This window comes from Lutra lutra, chromosome 6 (assembly GCF_902655055.1).
Source record: "Lutra lutra chromosome 6, mLutLut1.2, whole genome shotgun sequence".
Lineage (NCBI taxonomy): Eukaryota > Metazoa > Chordata > Mammalia > Carnivora > Mustelidae > Lutra > Lutra lutra.
The window spans coordinates 64,002,857-64,025,839 of record NC_062283.1 but is presented as its reverse complement, the minus strand read 5'-3'; the positions used below and the strand labels follow the sequence as shown (position 1 = coordinate 64,025,839).

Here is a 22,983-nt window from a genome sequence, read left to right as displayed (position 1 = left end):
TCGGGAGGGGGCCGCACCCCGAAAGGGGTCCTAGGAGCCGCTTCGAGGAAGTTAAGGAGGAAGAGATGCCCTAGGATTGGGGGGCAGGGGGCTGTTAAGCGGTGGAGGTGTGTTGTTTGGGGGTAGAGGGGCTTGGGTGGCTGCCCCCGGTTGCCCGCGTCCCGGTTTGAGCCTCAGCCCCTCCCCCATGTCTCTCCAACCCCTCCAGGTCTCGTTAGAGCGACATGATGGTGGAATCCGCCTCGGAGACAATCAGGTCGGCTCCCTCTGGCCAGAACGGCGTGGGCAGCATCTCCGGGCAGACCGATGGCGGTGGTGGTGGCGGCGGCGGTGGGGCCGGGGCGGCGGGCACTGGCGGAAGCGGCCCGGGCAGGGACTCGGCGGCGGGCCCAGACAGCAACGGCGAGATGAGCCCGGCAGAGCTGCTGCACTTCCAGCAGCAACAGGTAGGAGCGGGCGCCCCTCCCTGGCAACCCCGAGGAGCAGAGGGGCTCGGCCCCGGCCACTTCCCACTCTCTTTCTGGCAACATGGGTCCCAGGCTTCTGCCAAGCAGCCTCACTTGTAACCCTCTTGAAAAGACCCAGCCTCCAGGGACTCCCTCTGCGTCCTCCCACACCAGTGGCCATCCAAAGGCAGGGGGAGAGTGGCACTCCCAGGAGAGAGAAGTGGGACCCAGGAGGCCCAGAGGTCAGGAAGCTTGGACCCGTCTCAGGAATGTCCACAAAGACAGAGAGACTCCTGGAGAAGAGCGTAAGAATGTGTGTTTGCGCTCTCCTCCTGCACATTGGCTAAGTGAACAGGGTTGCGGGAGGGAGACCCCTCTCTAGGGTACATGTTCCTTGGAGGAAGGGGCTGTGTATACAGGGGTATCTTCACTTTCTTTGTACTGTAAAATCTCCCCCACGGCCTTCGCTGCCTGGGCCCTAATCCAAGCTGTGAAGAAATTAAGCTTCCAGGCACCAGAGTCCAAAGCAGCTAAGAAAAGGCCAAGGGTAGGAGGCAACGGCAGGCCTCCATTTTTAGGGGTCAGGCTGGGAATCCCTATCTGCCTCCCCCTTCCTTTTCTCCCCCCTCCATCATTCCACCCTAACTGCAGAGTTCAGGAGTTCAAGACCAGCCGCTAAAGTTTGAGAGGCCCTGGGGTGGGGAGCCTGGTTGGTGATGACAGAGCAGGGGCCCCAGGTCCTGGCCCCACAGCCCCACCCCTGGAAAAAGGGAGAATCATGCTTGACAAGTTCAGGAGAACCGGCCCAGCCAGCCTTGGCCTTGGGATTCTCCTCTTATTTGATTGCTCCTCCGAGCTCACTGCTGGCACTGCCCCTTGGGGGCTCTGCTGGGAAGAGTCACGTCCCCACCCACATCCCCACCCCTGCTTCAAGTGTACACAGATGTGTATTCCCACCTTGCCCTGGTGTTCTCTCCCAGGCTCAACGTGGGGCTCCTCCCCCAACTCCATAAGCTCCTCAGGGGCCCTTTCCCACCACTCTCTGTGGAATGGAGGTCAGACTGGGAGCTGCACCATCCGAAGCCAGCACCCTGCCTGGAGCTGGTCAGCCACCATTAACACAGAAACTGAACCAACCCGGGTTAAGTCCCAGCCAGTCCCTTAACCAGCTGTGCAACCTTGGCGAGGTCCTGGGCCCGGCCCTGAGCCCTGGCCTCCTGGATGCCTAAAGCGTAGGATTTTTAGGATCAGGTGCGATTTGAGCTTGAAGTCTGCACACACTGAGTGGCCCATGTAGATGCTCACAGAATTGAGGACTTCAGAAATCACTTCCTCTTACAGACCGTGGAGACCTATCACCTTCCCCTGGGGAGATAGCCCTTGGGAGTTTGCTGGCATCTCCCAAGGCTTGCTAACAAGCAGGATCTCTGGGGAAGAGACCAAAGTTTGTGACATCTACTGGGGACAGAAGGTCAAAGGGCCACATCTGACCCTTATGAAAATAATAACAAGACACACCCACCAGAAATCTCCCCAGGCCACCCATTTTTTATAACCACCTCTTCCCTTCCTCCACCTCTATGCACACAGGGCTAGGAAAGGTTTTGAATGTGGTGGGGGATGGGACGAACTCAGGAACTACTGACACTGGAAAGTGACTTTTAAACAATTATTTTTCAACTGCAGGGTGAACACAGATTATCTGTAAACTGGGGACATGTGTGGGCTGGGGAGAGACAGAACTTTCTGTACTGGTCAGGTTTCTTCGCTCTGCATCACACACAAGCCATGTTTTGCCATCTATATTCCACGTTCAGGTTATTCCTGTTTGTTTTGGGGAGTATCCCAAAGTCCTGGAAAATCCTATATCTGCTTCACAAATAACCGGGGTGGAGATTTGGAGGCAGGAGGAGGGCCGTTTTAGCCGTTTGGGCTCACTATGGGCCTGGGGCCTGGGGCCAAGGGAAATAGACTTAAAAAAGTTCTGTTGGCTCCGAACTCTGAAAGAACCCCCACAAAACTAAAATGATAAGTTTTTTCAATTAACAGGAAAGTCTGTGGCCCATCCTTCTAGCTCCAGTCTATGAGCCAGGCTTTGGGGGAAGTTTCAGGGGTAACGCTTTCTGGTACCCCCCAGCAACAAATGTTTCTGACTATTGGTGGGGTAGATTAACTGTAGAAAAGAAAGCCTGGCCTAGTGGGTTCCTCCTTCCTCTGCTGGGCCTCAACCAGGAAGTCCTTTGAGGACAAACAAACCAATAACCTTGCCTCCATTTGGTGCTTTGGGTCTTTCTCATACATGTGCTACTTAATCACCGTGCCAGCCCTGGGATGTGGGTGTTATTCCCATGCTGCAGATCAGGGGACACTGACTGGGCTTGGTGACATGGGGACAGCTGCAACTAGAGCTCAGCACAGTCTCCTTTTGGCTGATCCCCCGTCACACAGTCCCCTACCGGAAATGGAAGGAGTGAGGCCTGGAACATAGCAGATGCTAAATAAACGTCCGTTGCTGAGTGCCTGAGAGCATTCCATCCCCAGCCCTAAAAGCTCTTAGACAAATGAAAACAACACAGCCCGCAGGCCCTAAGTAGCCACTCTAGAGGAGGGAGGTCGAGGGCAGGTGTGCAGGCTGTGCACTGTTCCCATTCCTCCTCCTCAGGCCTCCTTGGGCCTCCTTGGGCCTCCAAGCCCCTCTCCCTCTTTCCATCTGCTGGTCTCTGTGCCTCCACTCTGGATAAACAAGCCCTGGAAATGCAGCCTTGGCCTTTGGGAGTAATGAGTTGACAGAGGGGAGGGAGATAAACAGGGCGAGTCAGAAGTCAGGCCAGTGACACGACTGGAGGCTGAGACAAACAGTGCTGAAGAGGGCAGCCGCATCACTTTGGAACAAGAGCAGGCACCGTTTCCATGCAACAGCAGGCCCGCAGCTTGTTCAAACAGAGGCTGGGGATGGGGGTGGGGGGCCACATGTCTGGGCTGCCAGGCCCTATCTGACTAGAGAGAGGGTCCCCACCTGGTTGTCCCCTTCTCCCAGCAGCCAAGGCCCCCACCTCCGCCTCTCAAGCCCCTGTCTGCTGAGTGGCAGAGCCCCACCACCTCCACGCTGTCCTTAGGGCTTGCACCAGCTCTCCAGTCTCACGCCCTTACCGGGAACCGACTGTGGGAAGGCTCTCAGTGTAGGAGGCCTGGGAGTGTGCATTCATTCAGCAAACATGCCTGGAGCCTTATTTACACCGGGCTCCCTGCTGGCCAGCTGGAGCTGATGACCCCAGCTGCTATTCAAGAATACCTTAGACCCAGTAGACAGGCCAGCTGTGCACCCATCCCCTTCCTTCACCCAGCAGAGTCTTCCTCATTGCTCCTTCTGCCCCTGTTTTCCCTCTGAGGGTTTTTTTCTTTGAAGGTTGTTCTTGCATCTTACCCTAATCTGATTTCACCTGGATGAAATGTCCCCAGGACGGGGGCGGGGGGGGGGTTCCCCAGGGACAGCACAGAAACCCTTTGGGCTCTGATGGGGAGCAGTGAGGGTTGGGACAAGTGTGGGAGGCGGCGGGCCTCAAGAGGCCTTGGGGCCATGGCCTGGCCGCCCTGGCCCAGGGGGGCTGGGAGGGCTGAGCCGGCGGGGTGGGGGCTGCCAGAGCTGCTGGCGGCAGCGCTGAAAGGCGTCCTGGGCCTCTGGAGCCTGCACTTCCATTGTCCTCTGGTTTCGGGGGTGACAGGTCAGTGAGGGTCACAGGAGGGTTGCCTAGCGTCTGGGAACTCCCACTGCAGTTGCTGTGACAACCGGGGCCAAATCCCACCCTGTTCACATCCTGTGAGGACATTCGGAGGGCTTGGGGGGCTCTGCACATTAATGGGCTTTTAACTCACCCCCACCTAAGAGATGGGGGGGATGTCAGGGCATGGAGGAAAAGAAGAATGGAAGACATTTTTGTTCCCCTCCTGCATCTGGCCCTCCTCTGCCCAAGCTACCTAGGGGGACGGGATGGGAAGAGGAGGCTTATGGGGTGAATTAGCACACATACCCCCACATCACACACACTGTCAACAGTGGTCTTTAGTCCTCAGGTCGGGGGCCGATTTCTCCTTGGGACTCGTGCCCCCAGACCCTACTTACTCCTCCTCTCTAGTCTCACACCTTGTGGACTCTGCTCTTTTCTTTTAGTTAGGATGACACTCTCCCCAGGAGGTGCTGGGGACCTGGAGGGAGAATGGGGGCCCCAACTCCCTGGAGGGGAGACTTAGGAACCTGTCTGTGAAGCCCTTGACTCCCAGCAGCTGCAGCATAGAGCGGACTTGCCGCCACCAGGACATAGAGGGCTGGGAAGAAGGCCGCCACCCAGGTCATAGGGGTCATGGGGGGAGAGGCCTTAACTCCCCACGTCTTGTCCCAGTCCTGGGTTGCTAAGCCGAAGGCCACCCTTGTTTTATGTGTCTGTGTCAGGGCAGAGGCGGGTGGGAAAGGCAGAGGAGAAGCTCCGGGCCCAGGAAAAAGAACCCCCAGGGTCCTGCTTTGCTGGGACTAGGAGGGAGCCAGCCCACCTTACCCCCAGCCTTCCCTTCTGGTATGGAATTCTGACACTCTCTCTGTCTCTCTCCCACCCCCTTTTTATGCCAGGGTTCTTGTGGGTACCGATTGATCCGGAGCTTGGGGACAGGGGAAAATTTGGGGGAGGGGTGCCTGAATGTTTCCTCTTCTGAGTGTGAAAGGTTAAAGTGGGGAGGGCCACCCCTCAGCGGGTCAGTGGAAGGCCTTGATTCTGAGCAGCCCCAGGGGGATTCCTTGGGAAGGGACTTGCCTGCCCCCACATGCACCACTCTGTGTCCCACACTTGAGTCTCCTGCAGAAGCACTAGCATCAGGGTCATGGCTGGGCTCACAGTGGCTCTGGACCTGGAAAGAGACGTGCTTCTGGAGAGCCCACAGTAGCTGGCGGGCAGCTGAGGCAGGTCTGGGAGGTGCCTGAGCAAGCAGTGGGGTGTGGAGGGGGAGGCAGCGCTACTACCACCCTGCTCTGTTTCCCTGCTTCCAGATCCAGGGAGGGAACCAGGGAGCCAGAGAGGAGCTCCTTTCCTAGCTTCGGAGCCTCTGGGTCACTTGTTCATTCTCATCTCCTGGGGCAGGGAAGCCCTTGGTGGCCTCGGTGGGGAAGGGGGCCTGAAACCCGGCTGTGTACCCGGGCTCTGAGTCTCCCACCCACGTGGGCCTGCCTGTATCAGTGCATTGCTGGTTTTCATTTTAATGGTTCTAATTTGAGAATGCGCCGATGTCATTTTTACGAGGTTGGTGTAAAAAAAATTTACAGCCTTTCCAAAAAGCTTTTTTTTTTTTTTTTTCCAAGGGAAAAAGGTGTAGAATCACTTCGGGGGTTTTATGGTCTCCTCTCCCCCATCCTCCCAGCCCCCCTTTTCTGTGTCGTGTCGTTTTTCCTGCCTCTGCTGGAGGACAAAGCCTAGCTAGTCAAGAACCTGGATCTCCCCAGGTCAGTACCTTTAGTGGTTGGGTCCACTGACCTCTGACCCTTCTCCCTGGGCCCCTTCCCTCTGCTCTTTGGCCTCAGAGGAGTTGCATTTCCAGCCATGGACAGAGAAGTGTTTCCTGTTTAATTCCAATCAACAAGTATTTATTAGGCACCTACTGTTTACTAGCAGTGGGTTAGGTATCTGCCCTCAGAGATTATATCACTGCCTGTTTAAAATCCTCCAGCATTTCTTCCTCAAGCATAGAGTACAATCGAAAACCCTTGTCCCTGTATGATCTGGCTACTGCTCACCTCTGGGTCTTCCTCCCAGGCAGGCTCCTTAGCATGGCCACTCAGGCCTTGGTAGTTCATGATGCTTCAAGCTTAGTCCCGCCTCAGGGCTCTTGCACCAGTGCTTTTGTCCCCCAGGAATACTGTCCCCTGAACAAGTTCTCTCCTAAAACTCAATGTCTCTTCAGAGAGGACTTCCCTGGCCACGCAGCTCAAGTAGGCAGCCAGCCGTCCTGCGTGGAACGCTCCTGGAACACTAACCACCATCTCTTCTTAGCCTCCTTCTCTTTGTTTTCACGTCTGGATCATCACCTTAGAACGGGTTCCCTGTAAAAGCGAAGACCCGGAGTCCCCCGGAGGCTGGGATGGTGGGAGCGCCCTGTGGGGCTTCACACATCCTCGCTAGAGTACTACAAATGAATAGGGAGTCATAGTATGGCTGAATGGTAAGGGAGGCTGGGGACAGGTCATGGGCTTTCCTGGGGCTCTTTTCAGGTTTGGGATAGGCTAACCACCACCTCCCCAAGTGCCCTCCTGTGCCCCTTCCCCTAAATCTAGACAGCCCTGGTGGAAATTAATTATCAAGACAATTTCTATCTCGGTTTTGCCAGAATTAGCTAGGTGCAGACAAAAGAAGTTTGGATTTTATTTTGGCTGCCCCTCCCCACAATCCAAATTAAACCAGAATTTGCCAGAAGGTCCTCCATCTTGCCAGCCACTCGTGGCTCTGCTTCCCTGCGCAAAGCCCATGTCAGGCCCAGGGGATTCAGTTTCTGCCTCTGCTACTGTGTGACTTTGGGCATGTCACTGTCCCTCTCTGTGTAATTTCCACATCTCCGAAGTGAACTACAGCTGTGCTTCATAAACCATTTAGCTTAAGATCCATCCTAAAGGATACATTTTCTGGGAACCCTAGCGCACAGTTTCTTGAAACAATGCTTCTGCTTACCTAATACCTCTGATGCTTCCTTATATGTGAGTGTGTGTGTGTTTTCCCATTTTTTTGACCTACTAAATTGCTATTATGACCCACCACTAGATCATAACCAGCAATTTAGAAAACAGGAGACTAGATGCCCTCCAACACTTGGAGCTCACCGGGTCTGTGGGGTTCTGCTGCTCCACTCTCCAAGGTCAGCCCTTTCAAGCTGGCCCCTGAGCACCACATCCCTGCCCTCCCAATCCTCAGGCCACAGAAAGGACCAGTAAGCAGCCCTGCACCTGGCCTCCATTGAGAGGATGCCGGTCTCTCCCCGCTGAATTCTCAGAGACAGAAATGAGGGTGTGATCTCACCCCGCGCACAAGAGACCCTCCTGCTCCAAGACTTGTTTTTCTCCTCATAGCAGCCCCTGTTGCCCTCCAAGCTCTGGCTTCATTCCCCTCCATCCTGACCGCCCTCCCTGGACGCCATCCGTTATAAGCCATTTGTTCCTAATTGTGGAGATCCTGCTAATGACTTCTGACACGGGGAGGTGGGGGGTTGGTGAGGGGGAGAGTTCGCCTTCATTAGCAAGACAGTTCTGGAGCTGGAGGGGGAGAGGTGGGGCGTGGAGGCTGAGGGAGGTTTTGGTGAGTGGGTCCTCCCAGGTGGCACTAACAAATGACAAGAAGGTGGCTGGTGAACAGTAAAGACAAAAGTTGGTGTCCCTTCCAGACCCACTGGGTGCCTGGCACTATGCTAAGTACTCCACGGGCCTCGTGTACTCTTCACAGCAGCCCTGGGGACTAAGGGCAGGGTTATGCCTATTTCGCAGAGGAAGAAACTGAGGGTCAGAGAGGTAAAGTGACTTACCTAGGTCACACAGTGTATGGTGGAGCCAGGATTTGGATCCAGATCCCTGACCAGGGTCTATAAACTGAATGGCCTAGTACTGCTTCTTTTGAAGGAAAACTGGACCTTATCCCCTAAACCGCAGAGCTGGGGATGAGGCTTTGAGTCCAAGGGGTGGAGAGAGGGGATTGAAGAGGCCGGATGACTCCCAGTTTTCCATTCTGCCCTGAGCACACACCCCACCCCAGGGTTTGCAATGATGGCTTCTCCTTGGTGTGGGATTCTAAACGCCTTTTCCCACCCCAGGCTGTATTTGGATATCTCTGGCCCTCAGGGAAGGGGCATGGGGCCAGCTTTCTGAAGATTCCTGTGTTGGTTCTTGTCTACCTGCCTGCACCAGCCTTACCTCCCCTTCACCCCTAGACAGTTGGAAGCACCCAGGCTCGGGGGAGAGCAGGCTCCTAGGCTTTGAGGGACCGTGCACAAGCTCCTGAAGGCCCTGCAGGGGTCAGGGGCACTGGGCAGCCAGAGGTGTGCGGACTCCATTTCCTGCCCATGGAACCTTGGGTCTCAGTTTCCTTCCTTGTGTGGAGGATGGAGACCGTGACACAAGTCCTGCCTCGCCCAAGGTGATGAGGCTTCAATCAGATGTAGTCCTCTACAAACGCCAGCTCTTGAACTCTGTCCCCTTGGCCTGCCGCCCCTGTCCAGCCTGGACCAAAGTGAATTGTACAGATGTGTCCACCGTCTGCTGCTGGCCGGGGAGGTGGTTCACAGGTGCATTTGCCAACATCTGTGTTTTCAAGGGGGCTGTGACCTGGTCGGCATCGTCAGAGAAAGTGGAGCTGGCTGTGCTGGGGTAGGGGCCGTCATCCCCCACGTCTCTCAGCAGCGGGCAGCCTGGCTATACAATCAGGCCCCAGGACCAGCAGCCAGCGTAGATGAGGCCTGGCGTGTTGGGAGTGCTGGATGGGACTTCGGTGGGGCTTCAGGAAGTCTCCAGCCTACCTGCTACCTTGGGTGACCGCCCTGGAGGAGGGCATCCTGGACCAGAGGGACCCTCTCACTCCCAGAGTGCTGTCCCCAGCCATGGACAGTGGTGTGGCGTGGGGCATGGAGCAGCACTGGAGTACGTCGAGTGGACAGGGTCCTGTCCAGGCCATCTGGAGAAGGGATCTTGGACCTCAGGTCCAGGGTCTGCCCATTACCCTTGCCCTGGGCACCCATGGCATGATTTTTCAATGGTACCCAAACCATTCTAAATTGGGTCAGGGCTGAGCACTAAGCAAATGACACGAAATGACCTTGGGTTATCCACCATCACCTCTCTGTCGCCTCTAAGCATAGGGCCTGTGCATGGTGGGCAGTCATGCATGTGAGTAAGTGAATGAATGAAGGAATGAATGAATGAATGAAGTGCCCACAGGGCCCTGGGACTCCTCCAGCCTCTCCTGCTGCCCAGAAATGGTTTCAGGGTGCCTGGACTTGCTGGGCGATTTCACTCCTCTGCACAGTGGGGGTCACTGTGCCAGGAACAAACTTCAGCCTCCCGTTCCAGCTGAGGACCTCGCCCCTCAGAACTCAGGGGGTCAGGGGCAGCGAGTGCCGCCACCTTCTCTGGGCTCTAGGGCCCGGTGCTCACCTCCACCCCGGCTCTGATGGGCGACTGTCCTTGCAGCTCCACAGCTGTAAGTCCTAGGGCAGGCCAGGTTCTGTGTGTCTGTGTCTTGGCACCCAGCACAGCCCCTCGAGTACAGCAGTGGCCCAGTAACGTGAAGGAGGATGTGAATGGAGGCAATCCCAGGAGGGTCCAGCCTTGGCTGGGCACCTGTTTCTTGGCCTGCAGGGGAGGAAAGGCCTGGAGTGGGAGGAAGGCAGGAGGGTGAGTGAAGGGTCCATCGCAGATGAAGACCATAAGGCCTGTCGTTTCCTGTAAATCTTGTAATTTCATGCTCCAGGGGACCACAAAGTAAGAGAGTCTGTGGGGAGTGAACCCAGCTCCCCGGGCCACCGCCCCAACTTCCTCTGGAAACCCCTCCCCTGTGTTTCCCCTCTGGGTCACCTAGGCCAGCCGGCTTCTCCAAGGCTTTCTCTTCCTCCAACTCGCCCCCTGACCTCTGGCCCCCTACCTCTCTACCCCACCTCCACCTTTTTGACAGAGAGCATGTGTCTGACTCATTAGACCTGGAGGGGATCACTCAGGCACCAAGAGGCCAGGCTCCTTCCCAATGACCACGTGGCCACCTCCCTTCCTTCCTGCACCGCACCCCCTACCCCCTTTCCATAGCTTCTCAGAGCCTTTTGACTCCAAGAGGTCAGAGTTCTACTTTCTGAAGTGAATCGTGCCGAAGAAACCCCAGGCCACTTGTCCAGGGGAAGAGAGGGGCTGGGGAAGGCCTGGGATCGGGGCGGGGGGTGCTGGTGAGGGGCGCACTCATGTGAGCTCCAGGTATGCTGGGGGCCACTCGCCCACAGATACACCAGTGAGTGTTTAGAGACCGTGCTAAGAGAAGCTAGGTTCAAGGCTGGGGGCGGCTCAGCTGTTCAGTGGCCGTAAGGAAGGGGCTTTGAAGGGCATGTGTGAACATGCAGTGAGTACTCGGGAGCGTTTGCTGGGCAGTGAGTGTGTATGAGTATGTCACATAAGGTTTTGCCTTGTTGGTGCGCATGACGAGGTCAGAAAGCAGAAGTCCACATGAGGACAAACACAAGTATGTGTGCGTGGACAGAGGTGAGGGGCCACAGTGAGCAAGTGTCGTTATGCAGGCATGCTGGGCAGGAGGCCATGCTGGCTGCTGGCTCACTGAGCTGAGGGAGACAACCCACATTCCTGAGAAGGGAAGGGAACGGACCCTTCACGAGACCGCCTTGGTGCCCAGCTTGGGTCCTTTTTTCCCCCTGGAGTTTCAGAGATGGATGGTATCCCGGGTTTGCAAAAGACTGAAGCACAAAGACAGTGTAACGTGCCCACACCAGTCATACTGCTGGCAGTGCCACAGCTGGGATTCAAACCCAGGCCTGTCTGATGCCAGAGTCCCTGTCAGAGGCCTGGACACAACTGTCTGGGGAGCATGAGGGAAGACAGGTGTTGTGCTCCTGGAATGTGGATTCAGGACAGGTCCCCATGTTCCCTGCCTCTGAACCCCGCACTGATCCAGAGTGGGGCAATGGAGGGCTTGACCATCCTTACAGAGAACTTCCTGGGCCTCCCTCCCTGAGCCCCCCACCCACCAGACCTCTCACTGCTCACCTTCCAGGCTCAGGGATGGGCCAGATGCTGCTCCCTCTGCAAAGTCCATGCATTTCCCACTGCTATGACCCTGCCAACTCCCAGTCCAGTCCAAGCCACAGGGGCCTGAGCCCAGACCACCACACTGAGGTCAGAGCTACTCCATGGAAGTTCAGACACACCCTTGAGGACTTGACCAAATTCCTCCATACCACCAGGCCCTGCACCCAGATCCCTGGACTCAGAAGGTCACACCATGCTCAGAACCTGAGACTCCGCCCTGATCCCCCTCAGCTGGGTGCAGTGACCCCAAGTGAGTGCTACTTCCTTCCAGTCCAGACTGGCCACCTGGCTGAGGCTTCCTGAGTGCAGATCCTCACTCTGGGATCCTGGGCAGATTATTCACCTCCTGGAGACTTTGTTTCTTTAGCTGTAGAATGGAACTGATAATCCCTACCTCACAGCCTCACAGGAAGGATTCAGTGAGATCTTGCATGTAAAGGGCCTGACACTGAGTAGAGGCTCAGCAAGTACTACCTAGTATTAGTACCTGGAGTCCCTCTGTTGTGCTTTCCACTGGGGTCCTTTTGTGGCCACTGTCCCTTCTGTTTGCTGCCCCCATTGAGGCCCAACAAAACCTCTCAGGTCCCAGAGTGAGGCCCGTATAAGCTCTAATCCCCATACCCTGGCAGTTCCTCTCAGGGACTCCTACCTATAGGCTTAAGGGCAAGTCCAAGTGCCCCTGTGACCCTCTCACCACCCCCAGAACCTTCCACCTTAGCCTGGCTTCCTCCCCCTTACTGCCCCGATTCTCCCTGAACCTTCCGATCCCGCACTGCCCCCTCCAGGCCCTCCAGGCCTTTGTTGGAGCAGGTAGGCCCTGTCCTGACAGCCGACTGTCCCATCTCTTGCAGGCTCTCCAGGTGGCCAGGCAGTTCCTGCTGCAGCAGGCCTCGGGCCTGAGTTCCCCTGGCAACAATGACAGCAAGCAGTCGGCCTCTTCCGTGCAGGTGAGGAGGAGGGCAGGGGAGGCCGGTGGAGAGGGTAAATTGGCCCCCCGAGGGATGGGCAGGACCAGCTGGAGGATGGCTCTGGCCAGTCCCCAGTGCCACAAAGTAGGCAACTTTCCAGAAGCAAATGCAGTCAGTGCAGGGGTGGGGTGAAGAAATTTCACTTTCTCTTGTCTCCACCCCATGGCCCAGGCCTTGCTCTGCTCCCTGTCTTTGTGTGTGTGGCTCGGAGTTTGTGTCTGCAGTCAGCTCTTGCCTTCTCCGGGTACCTCCTGCTTGCTTCCTTTCCCTGGCTCTACCCTCTGGGTCCCCGTCCCTTCTCAGGTTTCTGTTTCTCCATCCCCGTGGGTCACTTGGCCTGTCCCTCTCTCCCTGGCTCTCTTAGCTGCTGAGGTCACCACGTGCCTCCTCCCCATCTCTCACCCACCAGCTCTCTCTCTCTCCCCCAGTTTCCTGTCTCTCGGTGTCTCTCTGTCTCTTTTGTTTTCCTTTGCACAATCTGCCCTTTTTTCCCCCTTTCCCTTCCCCCAGCTTGCCGGCCCATCTGGCTGACTGGGGGAGGGGAGGTCTGTGGGAGGTGGGGGGGTGGGGGGAAGCCGGCCTTCTGTTTACCTTTTTTGTCACAAAGAACTTGGGAGAATTGTGGTCTGAGTCGGTCACGATTCGGGCAGCCAGTTCCCCTCCCCCTGGGCCCTGCAGCCTTGCTTCCTCGCTCCTCCACCCCCCCTCTTTCCCCACAGCAGCAGGGGAGGCTCCGAATTGGGGAGAGGATTAAGCCGGGCTTTGAAAGGAAGTTTATCTAGGGGAGGAAGGGTAAGCACGACCCTGAGCTAGGAGCTCTGGAGTTTGTGGGGGTGGGGTGGGGAAGAAAGGAGGGAAGTGAGGACAGCAGGGAGGAGAAGGACCCAGGACAAGGCTTTGTCCCAGGATGGAGATTCCAGGGCTCTGAGGAGTATCTGAGTCTTATGTCATACAAACTTATGTTTGGAAAATGGTTTGAACAAGTTCAAGGTGGCCGACGGGTGTGGGGCCTGAGCAGTGGTCCTCTTTTAGAAGTCTTGAACCTAATGAGACAGCCCTCAAGAGGGAGGAGTTGGGCCAGGATAGGTGGTGGTCTGGGTGGGGAGGTGAGAACAGATCTGGAAGGTAAATAATGGGAAGAAGAGAAAGTTCTCACACCAGAATGATATAGAAGGTTCTCATACCCATATCGTGTCAGGACTGGGCCCCTTTGAATTAGGGATCTCCCAACGCCCCCCCCACCCCCAACACACACACATATTTCCCCGGGTCTGAAATGGCTACTGCTCTGAGTTGTCCTCACCCTGGGCTGGGCCTTACACCCTCTTCTAAGAACAGGGAGGGGTGGGCTGGGGTAACAGGAATGTTCCCCTAGCCAGAGAGGGCCTGCTGACCCAAGGCAGGAGGGAAGGAGCTTGATGGTAGTTGGAGGGACTGAGGTCAGGCATCAAGAAGGACTTTATTACAGGGGCACCTGGGTGGCTCAGTTGTTGAGCATCTGCCTTTGGCTCAGGTCATGATCTCAAGGTCCTGGGATTGAGCCCCGCATCGGGCTCCCTGCTCAGCAGGGAGCCTGCTTTTCCTTCTCCTACTCCCCTGTTTGTATTTCCTCTCTCGCTGTGTCTCTCTGTCAAATAAATAAATAAATTTTTTTTAAAAAAGGACTTTACAGCTGGCTATGAGGGATAGGAGATCTGAAATAATTGAGAGGGGAAGGGAGGCTAATGGAATCTGCCTCAGGAGAGCCCCTTCCCCAACACAAGAGCAACCCTGGAATGGCTTAGAGTAAGAGGTGGAGGTTTGGTCAGAGAGACAGAGCAAATGATCCTTTTCTCAGCCCTCCTCTCTCCTTGCCTCCTCCTCCAAATCATTGACTGATTCATCCATTCGTCAAATACTTGCTCAGGACTAATGAAACTAACAGTATTTACAGACTGCTGACCATGGGGCAGACACTAAGTGCTTTACATGTGTCATTTGTCTCCCTTTATCCTCACAATCCTGTGGGGTCTAGAGATGCTGTTATGAGCAGATAAGGAGACCTTGGCCCAGATAGGTTGAGTCACTTGTCCAGAGTCACACAGCTAATAAGGGACAGAGCCAGGATATGACCCGAAACAACTGGCCCCAGAATTTAGACTTGAATGTCTGCGCTGTGATGTCATGTGTGCTCAGCACAGGAGTGAACGCCAGCAGTCCCCAGGTGCAGAGTCCCAGCCAGATGAGTCTCTGGGTTCAGGGAGATGGGGTTCATGGGCCATGTCTGAACTTCCCCAGGAGCCTGGAGCTCCAGCTGTGGACCCTCTTCCAACCTGGATACCTTCTTTGCCTCTCATTCCCATCCTTAAGTTCACAGTGTCTAAGGAGGTGAAGCTTCTGTCCCTGAGTGGGGCCCAGGGCCTTCAAATAACTTCTCTGTAAGTGAAGTGGTTAATGAAAAAAGATAGATGGCCACCCGTTTCCAGTGGCCCCCACATGACAATGCTCTGCTCCCCAGGGCGAGGCAGGATTGGCTACCTCACCTCCCCTCTCCCGGAGCCAGCTTCTGAAGTTTCTAGAACCATGTTAGTCTCCAGCTCCAGCCTGGAGATGGCCTAGTTTGTGCCCAGGCCTGGGCCCCAGGCAGGGAGAAGTCAGTTACAGAAGGCAGCAAAGTTAGCTGGGAGTTTTGGGGTACAGAGGGGATGGTGGCTAGGGCCAGGCCCCTTAGCTCTGCCCAGCCTCCATGCAGCTTGTCATTGCCCCTGGGGCTGACCCTTCCAGAATTTCTGGAAACTCATCTTGGTGCCCCACCGCTTCTTCCTTGCTGCAGCCTCAGCCCAGAACTAGTCCGAGGACTTCCTTCTGGTCATCTGCAAGGGAGTTTAACCTAAACCAAGCTTCGGCCTGGTGTCCCCACTTGCGCCAGTGACCCTAGACCACACTTCAGGGGTTGAGTTTGGGTCCTTGATTCTAACACCAAATTGCATCCGTGGGGTGCTCAGCCTCCCCACGGACAAGCATCCTCTCTGTAAGCCGCCAGCCAGCCCAGCACACTGTACATACTGTGGGTGGAGAGGACCCAGGGGCCTGGGCCGTGGCCCTGCGGGAGGGGCTGGAGGCAGCTGTGGGCATTTAGCCCACGGCTCACACTGCCAGGCCTTTAGTAAGCATTTAGCCACCCTGGCCACTCTCCAGACAGTGACTCATGGGCCTTGCTGAGCTGACAAGCTGACAGTGTCTATCCTGACCCATCCCAGCCTAGCGAGGGGTCAGCGGGGACACCAGGGGAGCTCCAGCTCTGTCCTCAGAACCCTGAGGGGTGTGGAGGGATGGTGTCAGCCAGCCCAGGAGTTCAGCAAGCACTCAGCAGCCCCCTCCCTGACCTCTCTTGACCCCCTGGGCCCCGGGCAGACTAGTACACACAAGGCAATCCAGGCGTCTCCGCAGCCGCTTCTCCGGCCAGCTGTGCGGCCAGCTGTTCGGCCAATTGGCAGGGACGGCGGGGGCTGGGGAGGCCTTCCAAGGTCATTTCTTCCATTCCCCTGCATCCAAGTAGGAAAGCCCCAAGGAAGGAAATGCCACATCCTTTCTTGTATGCCACTCACCGTGACTCACAGCCCTATGGTGTCTGGGCTGTCTCCCTGCCTGGGCCATGTCCATCTCCAGTTCAGTCCTCCCAGGATGAGAAGGTCAGGCCCTGGCCATGCGGTGCCTTCTGGGGTTGGAGAAGTCATGGAGAAAGGAGAGTGAAAGGAGGAGAAGAGGAAAACCCAAATGTTTTACAAAGTAGTTTTCTCTACATTTGCATAGAATTTAATGGGCTACAAATAACTTTCACTTGCCCCTATTCCCACTGTCCCTTTGGGGACAGGTCAGGTTATTTAAGTTCTCTAGGTCTCAGTTTTCTCATCTGTAAAATGGTAATGATGATTAGACACCCTACCCCCCTCCCCATTTGCTGTGAAGATTTAGCAGAGTGCCTAAAGGCACCTAATTAGCAATTAGCGGTCTGGGTGGAAAACGTGAGGTGAGGTGATTTCAAAGAATAGTTAGCCTCAGGAACAAGAGCCTAGGTCACCTGACTCAGAAATCCAGGACTCTGAGCTCCCTGCCACCATGGTGGGCACCCCCGAAGGAGGAGAAAAGAAAAGGACGGCTGAGCGGCCTCCCAGCCTCAAGGGCACCCAGCAAGGGACACAGGCTGCCTCCGCAAAGGGTGTGGGTCTGTGCCACTGTCTGCCCCCTCACTCAGGCCCCTCCAAGAGTGAAGGCCAGAAGACCCCCATGGCCTGGCTTTCTAGGGTCTCCTCCAGGTACAGTTGTAAAAAGGGAAGTTAGCCTTTAGCTCTCCAGCCTCCTCGACCCCTCCACTCCCTGGATAATTCAATTTCCACCCACACTTCCTAAACTTCCTCAGAATCTGCTCCGAGGTAGGGAAATCAGTGTGGACACAGGGAAACACCAGGAGCCATGGAGTTCACAGACCCGGGCTTGAATCCCAACCCTGCCACTTAAGGCTCCTCTGTAGAGGCCCGGGGGGCCTTCCTTCACACACAGCATTCCCCGCTAAAGAGCCAGGGTGTGTCCCTGCCAGGGCTGTAGGCACAGAGATGGCTGAGATAAAGGAGAAGAGCCCAGGGCTGGGGCTCAGCCACAAGTTATTGGGGTGAGGTGTAAGAAGAATTGGGAGCCCTGGGACTTCCCCCAAGTCCCTGGACCCACTACACCTCCTGTGCCACTCCTCTTCCTGGGGATTCCCTAATTGGTGGTTTGAGGCTGAGTCCTTCTCCCCCTCCCCCTCCACCAGCTCCTCCTCCCCTGCCCTGCCCGTGAGGCTGGAGTGGGGGGAGGTGACAGGGGTCACCAGTCCCTTGAGGATATAACCTGTCACATCCTGCCCAGACAAGTCCAGCAGGATACTCCCTGCCTGGGCCGCCAGGACCCCTCCCTCCCCACCCTTGGGCTGCCAAAGGGGCCTCTGAGCTGCTGGAGTAGGTTTTTCAGTTCAGGGGAGTAAACGCTCAGTGAGTGCCTGCTGTGTGTGGGAAATGGTTGGGGGTAGGGACGGGGTGCTTCGAGAGCTTGGCAGCAGGAGGGGAGATGAGACCAACTGGGCTCTGAGCCCCATCAGGGCACCCGTCCTGCCAGAACAGTGGGACAAGACAGCCTTGCCACTTGGGCCTCCCTGGCGATGACTACCCCAAAGCCCGGGGATTTCAGGAAGGTGGGGCGGAGAAAACAATGATGTTAGTGCTTTTCCAGGAACCTGTTAGCTGGTAGCTAGGTTCTCTGAGCCTCCTCCAGAGGCCTAAGCCAGGGCAGGGCATGGAGAGCTCCTCTACTCTGAGAATCTTGCCTGTTCCTGCCGGAAGGCGTCATCTCCACTGGTTCAGTTCCCAGTTTAGCGTTTGAGGAAACTAACACCCCAGAAGTGGCTGCAAGTGACTTGCCTGGAGGGCACACAGCAGATTCCTCCCAGAGCTAGAAGTAGCAGCCCACGTCCCGGCTTCCTGCTTGGTATTCTTTCCAGCGCACTTTGACTTGACAACACCTACGTACGCCGTGGCAGGCCCTCCCTGGGTCAGCTCTGGCTATGTGTGTGCCCTGCCGATGGCCATGCCAGGGTATGTGATATGTGTGCAATCAGAACCAGAATCCAGGTCCTCATGCCATGGGGACCGCAGACTGCTCTCCGGCCAGGCCCACCATGGACATCACGCTCTCTGAACATATACCGAGCTAGAACTGGGAATGGCTAGGTGTTGCCCATCCCCATCCCTAAGGGAGAAAGCCTGCCAAGCATGGATCTGGTTTCTACGACTGGTGTCCCTGGACATAGTGCCTCCTGCGATAACAGCCCCCCCCCTTCCCGGGCACCTGCTGTGTGCCGGGTTCTGTTTGAAATTTCAGCTCACTGATCTTCATGAGAGCCTTAAGAAGTGGGCGCTGTTTTTACTTGCCCTTCAGAGACAAGGGGATGGAGAACAGGGAGGTAAATCACTTGTCCAAAGACACACAGCCCGTAGGTGGCAGAGCCAGAATTTGAACCCAGCATCTCCCTCTGGTGCTCATGGCCACACTGTGGGTGGGAGTGAGAGGAACAGGCTAATGGGGCCCAATCCCACAGGTGCCTGTGTCGGTGGCCATGATGTCGCCGCAGATGCTTACCCCCCAACAGATGCAGCAGATCCTGTCGCCCCCACAGCTGCAGGCCTTGCTCCAGCAGCAACAGGCACTCATGCTGCAGCAGGTGAGTCTGGCCCCAGGGCAGCTAGGAGGTGGGAGAGAGGAGGGTGGGGTGGTGGAGGCTCTACAGCCTCCCATCTCGCACCCTGTTTACTGCCAACATCACTGCTGGCCAAAGCCGGGGAAGAAACCAGAGAGACCGCTCAGGCTGGATGGATCTGCATTCCTCCAGGGCAGCTGGGGAGAGGTCAGGGGTCAGGCACCCCCATGCTCCCCGTCTCACCTGCCCACCTCCGTATCCAGAACCCCAGGGAAGGGCAGAGTACTGGAACATCCCGGCATCTCGCTGTGATGGATTCAGGAGACCCACAAAGAGGCAGGGGTGCTCACAGCTGTGGGGTGAAGCTCCCCCCACCCCCGTCCCTGCTCCGCTCCCTCCCCACCCAGGCCCTGCTGGGGACCCTCAGAGCAGACTGAGGAGAGCAGGCATCTCCCCACGGGGTGTCTCTTTCACCACCCCAGTGAGACTCCCTACTTCTGCCTCCAGGAGCCCCGTCACAACAGGGCCAGGGCTGTTCTGGGGTCCGCAGTCCCCGGCCCGTGGTAACCCACTCGCACCCCTGCCCCCCTCCACCTCCCACCCAGCTGCAGGAGTACTACAAGAAGCAGCAAGAACAGCTTCACTTACAGCTTCTCACCCAACAGCAGGCTGGGAAGCAGCAACCCAAAGAGGTAAGGGGCCTGACGTGCCCCCTCAAAGGACGGCTGCCCCGGGCCCCTCCTGGCCAGAGGCTGGGAGCCCCACAGTGGCCAGGAGAGAACTGCCTTTCGGGCATAGGAGACAGATCAGGAAGCACCGGGAGGGAATTATGGGGCAGGGGGGAATGGGAACTGAGGGTGCACAGTTCTCCAGCTGCCCACGTCTCCACTCCGTCCTTGCCTCATGTTGTCGGATTAGTGAGGACGGGCCTCCGGTGTCCTTTGCTCATGACCAGCTGCCTTGTTGCCAGGTCCTTTCCTACCCACTTGTCTCTTAGTGACTTAACACCTCAGCCCGCCACACACCCTCCCCCACCCCCGGGTTCTGGTCCCTCAGTAAACCCCTTGCGCTGCTCCCCCCAACCCTGCCCCAACCTCTGCCACTTCTTGTAATATCAGGCCCTTCCCCTCCAGAGAATTCCCCGGCCTCGCCTGAGCCACAGTGCCCTGAGCTTCCATACCAGGCACCTGAGCTCCCCCTCCATGTCCCAGACATGTGCCTCCCTCCTGCTGGCCTAACCACAGCCAGGTCCTTGGTGGCTTCTTCCCAGAAGGCTGCCCTGCTGACTCCCAGTCATTTCCCAGTGCCCTCAGCCTCCCCCTCAAGGTCTCATCCTTGTTGCCTTCCCTGCATTTTCTCTAGGCTGGCTTTACTGAATAGCTAGCCCTCCACTGCACCCCCAGGGCAGGGGGCCAGGCAGAGACGTCCCTGCCTCCCGAGCACCCAGCACAAGCTTGGCTCCTGGGGCTCAGCAAAGACCTGCTCATGGGCTGACTTGTCGGTGCCTGTGTGAAGAACTGACTGGCTTGGAGGCTGGGGTGGGGGTGGGGGGGGGCGCTGGCAAGAGACAGAGAGGGAGAGATGGAGCTCCAGACCTACAGTGAGCAAGCGAGCAAGTGTGCGCCTGAGCAGTAGAGATGCGACTCTTCCCCAGGCCTGTGTCCCGATGACCAGCTGATGCGGATCTTTTAAAGTCCCGTCAGACTCTTTGATTCCCTGTATCTAAGAAGCAGGAGAGAGGAGCTGGAGGGGGTAGGCCCCCTCCTCGGCGCAGGAGGGGGGCACCCGCGCATGTGGGAAGGGAGTGGCCCCCGGAGCCTGACAAGCTCATCGATCATTGTGATGAGAGCCCCCCCCCCCTTTTCCAGGCGAGCACAGCTGCGGTGCGGGGAGCCGAGGCGGAAGGAGGGGGGCGGGAGCAGGGAGGGCGTCGTGCTGAGCGTCTGGGTCTGCTGTGTGTGTTTGCGCGCGTGCGTGCGTGGTGCGTGCGTGCGTGTGTTTACTGCGAGGAGGCATGCAGCCCTATGGAAGCTGGGCCGGGAGCAGAGAGGCTGCAGCGGCCGACGCCACTACGACAGCTCCAGGGGCTGAGAGGCCCTGGGAGGGGGTGGCCGCGGGGTGGGGGCCGGAGGGCGTGCCAGAGGCTGATGGTACCCCTCTCGGCCCGCCCTCTCGGGCCCCCCACCAGGCCCTGGGGAACAAGCAGCTGGCCTTCCAGCAGCAGCTCCTGCAAATGCAACAGTTGCAGCAGCAGCATCTGCTCAACCTGCAGAGACAGGGGCTGGTCAGCCTGCAGCCCGGCCAAGCCTCAGGGCCCCTCCAGACCCTCCCGCAAGGTGAGTGCCCCCCAGCCCAGACCTCCCCACCCACCCCATTCCATGGGTGCCTGGGGCCCTGCCAGCCTTCCCACCTCTCTCTCCCGCAGCAGCCGTGTGCCCAACGGACCTGCCCCAGCTGTGGAAGGGCGAGGGTGCCCCCGGGCAGCCCGCCGAGGACAGCGTCAAGCAGGAGGGGCTGGACCTCACCGGCTCAGCCACCACCGCTACCTCGTTTGCCGCCCCCCCCAAAGTCTCACCCTCCCTCTCCCACCACACCCTGCCCAACGGACAGCCCACTGTGCTCACACCTCGGAGAGACAGGTGCGGGGCCCAGGCCGGAAGAGGGCGCTGCACACCTGCCTGGCGGCAGCCCTGCTCCCTAAGAGATGGCACCCCTGGGTGAGGGACAGGGAGGGGGGAGGCGGAGCTCGTGGACCCGGAAGTTTACCCCTCTCCCAGGGCACACAGCATTGTTCTCAGCCTCTGGGAAACCCATGTGAGGGACAGAAACTTCACCAGCAGGGGGTCCTGGCCGAGCTGGACCCAGGGCCGTTGGGGTCTCCAGGGTCCCTGACTGCTGCCTCTCTCTTGCTCTCCTAGCTCCTCCCACGAGGAGACGCCAGGCTCCCACCCCCTCTACGGACACGGAGAGTGTAAGTGGCCAGGCTGTGAGACCCTGTGTGAAGACCTGGGCCAGTTTATCAAGTAGGTGTCACCGCAACCCTCCATCCCCCCAACCCAACAGCAGACTTTCCACAGGGCCCTTCATCCCGCCCCCCAGCCGGCCACCTAGCTTGCCCCTCTTTGGACCTTAGCCACCAGCTGTCCTGCTGTCCTCCCCTCCGGGGCGCCTAGCCTAGCTCCTTCCCTGCCCCCACCAGCTCCCTGATCCCCAGCCCTCCATCTATATTTGCAGGGGCCCGCAGCCTCAGTAAACCCCATACCCAGGCTCTCAGAGCCCCTCAGTGCGGGGGTGTGAGGAGCAGGAGAGGACGACACCCCCCCCCCCCCCCCGTAGCCCTTCCCTGCTTCCCCCAGACTCAGCCCAAGAGACTGACAGCCTAGTGACAGGCCGGAAGGCCGGTGGACAGGCAGGGCGGGAGGCAACCAGCTGCCACTGCCGTGCCAGACTCTGTCACTGACTGATTAACTCCGCTGTCTCCCAGACCCTTGCAGCATCAGGGTCAAACAAATTGTTTTCACGCTTCGTCAGAGGTTTACTTAATTAGTTCATTTGCAATTAGATCTCTCTGTAGCTGGGATTTTAGCAAAGACATCAAAGGAGGCTGACGAGAAGGCGGCTTCCTTGGTTGCCCTGTTGCCCCGTTTTTGTTTTTGTTTTTTTTTATTCCCACCTCTTTCCCTTTGTATCTCCTGGTCTGTCTGCTTTCCAGGCCGTGGGCGGGCTGGGAGCGCGGGATGGGAGGGTGGTGACCACAGGCAAAGCAGGGCCAACTGTGTCTTCTCTGCCCCCTCCTGCCCCAAAGACACCTCAACACAGAGCACGCCCTGGATGACCGGAGCACAGCCCAGTGCCGGGTGCAGATGCAGGTGGTCCAGCAGCTGGAGATCCAGGTGCAGCTCTGAGGATGCTCAGTGGCGGTCTGGGCGGGGGAGCGGTGCGGGGGACGCCAGGCCCGGCCCCACCCTCAGCACTGACATCCCAGGAGGGCTTTAGAGGGCCTTGCGGACAGGGGTCATCTTAAGCTTTCTTGCTCCTAAGTGCCAAGGCCATGAGGTGATTGTAGTTAGAGTCTCAGGAGCAAGCCAAGGGGTGGGGGGGTTGCGGTGTATCTGCTGGGAGTCCCAGAAGAGCAGCGTCCGTGTAAAAACCATAAAAGTGCTGACAGCTAACATGTGGAGCCCTTACTTGGTGCTGACTTAAACACGTTACCTGTAGAACTCCGGGAATCCTCTAAACAGCTGTATACGGCTGCTATTCTCATCCCCACTTTAGAGATATGGAAAACTGAGGCCCAGAGAGGTGAAGTGACTTGTTGCTCTGGTCACTCACCCCAGCGGGTGGCCGAGTCAGGGTCAGAAGCATGGCGGTCTGGCCCCCGAGTCTACACCCTGTAGTACTCAGGACAGTCCAGCAGGCAGAGTGAGGGACATTTACCCATTTCCCTCTGGCACCTAGCAGAGCGCCCTGCCCTGAGAGGGTAGTTGTGAAAGACCTATTGAATTTATGAATGGGGGTGAATGAATCATTCATCCATTCCTG

The 22,983-nt window shown here is 57.4% G+C and overlaps 1 protein-coding gene and 1 long non-coding RNA gene across 8 annotated transcripts in view; one reads left to right on the top strand and one right to left on the bottom strand.

Annotated features, from left to right (window-relative positions):
- The window catches only part of FOXP4 (forkhead box P4), a 51,295-nt gene that overhangs the window by 18,773 nt on the left and 9,539 nt on the right, over positions 1–22,983 (top strand). For 3 of the 6 annotated variants that reach the window (XM_047733114.1, XM_047733116.1, XM_047733110.1), the window contains exons 2-9: positions 209–446; positions 12,117–12,212; positions 18,343–18,465; positions 19,047–19,133; positions 20,630–20,777; positions 20,867–21,080; positions 21,360–21,464; positions 22,247–22,334. In XM_047733114.1, coding sequence (XP_047589070.1) covers positions 225–446; positions 12,117–12,212; positions 18,343–18,465; positions 19,047–19,133; positions 20,630–20,777; positions 20,867–21,080; positions 21,360–21,464; positions 22,247–22,334 — 1,083 coding nt within the window. In that variant the 5' untranslated portion in view covers positions 209–224. The remainder of the gene's footprint in view (positions 1–208; positions 447–12,116; positions 12,213–18,342; positions 18,466–19,046; positions 19,134–20,629; positions 20,778–20,866; positions 21,081–21,359; positions 21,465–22,246; positions 22,335–22,983) is intronic. The other 3 variants (XM_047733115.1, XM_047733111.1, XM_047733112.1) reach the window with 2 other exon arrangements.
- On the bottom strand, positions 13,822–20,240 carry LOC125102218 (uncharacterized). 2 transcript variants are annotated; one of them, XR_007128072.1, is made up of 4 exons: positions 20,041–20,240; positions 18,384–18,566; positions 15,821–15,930; positions 13,822–13,860 (listed from the first exon to the last, which is right to left on the bottom strand). It is a non-coding gene; the product is annotated as an uncharacterized LOC125102218 (long non-coding RNA). The 2 variants fall into 2 exon arrangements; XR_007128073.1 differs by lacking the exon at positions 20,041–20,240 and adding an exon at positions 18,685–18,747.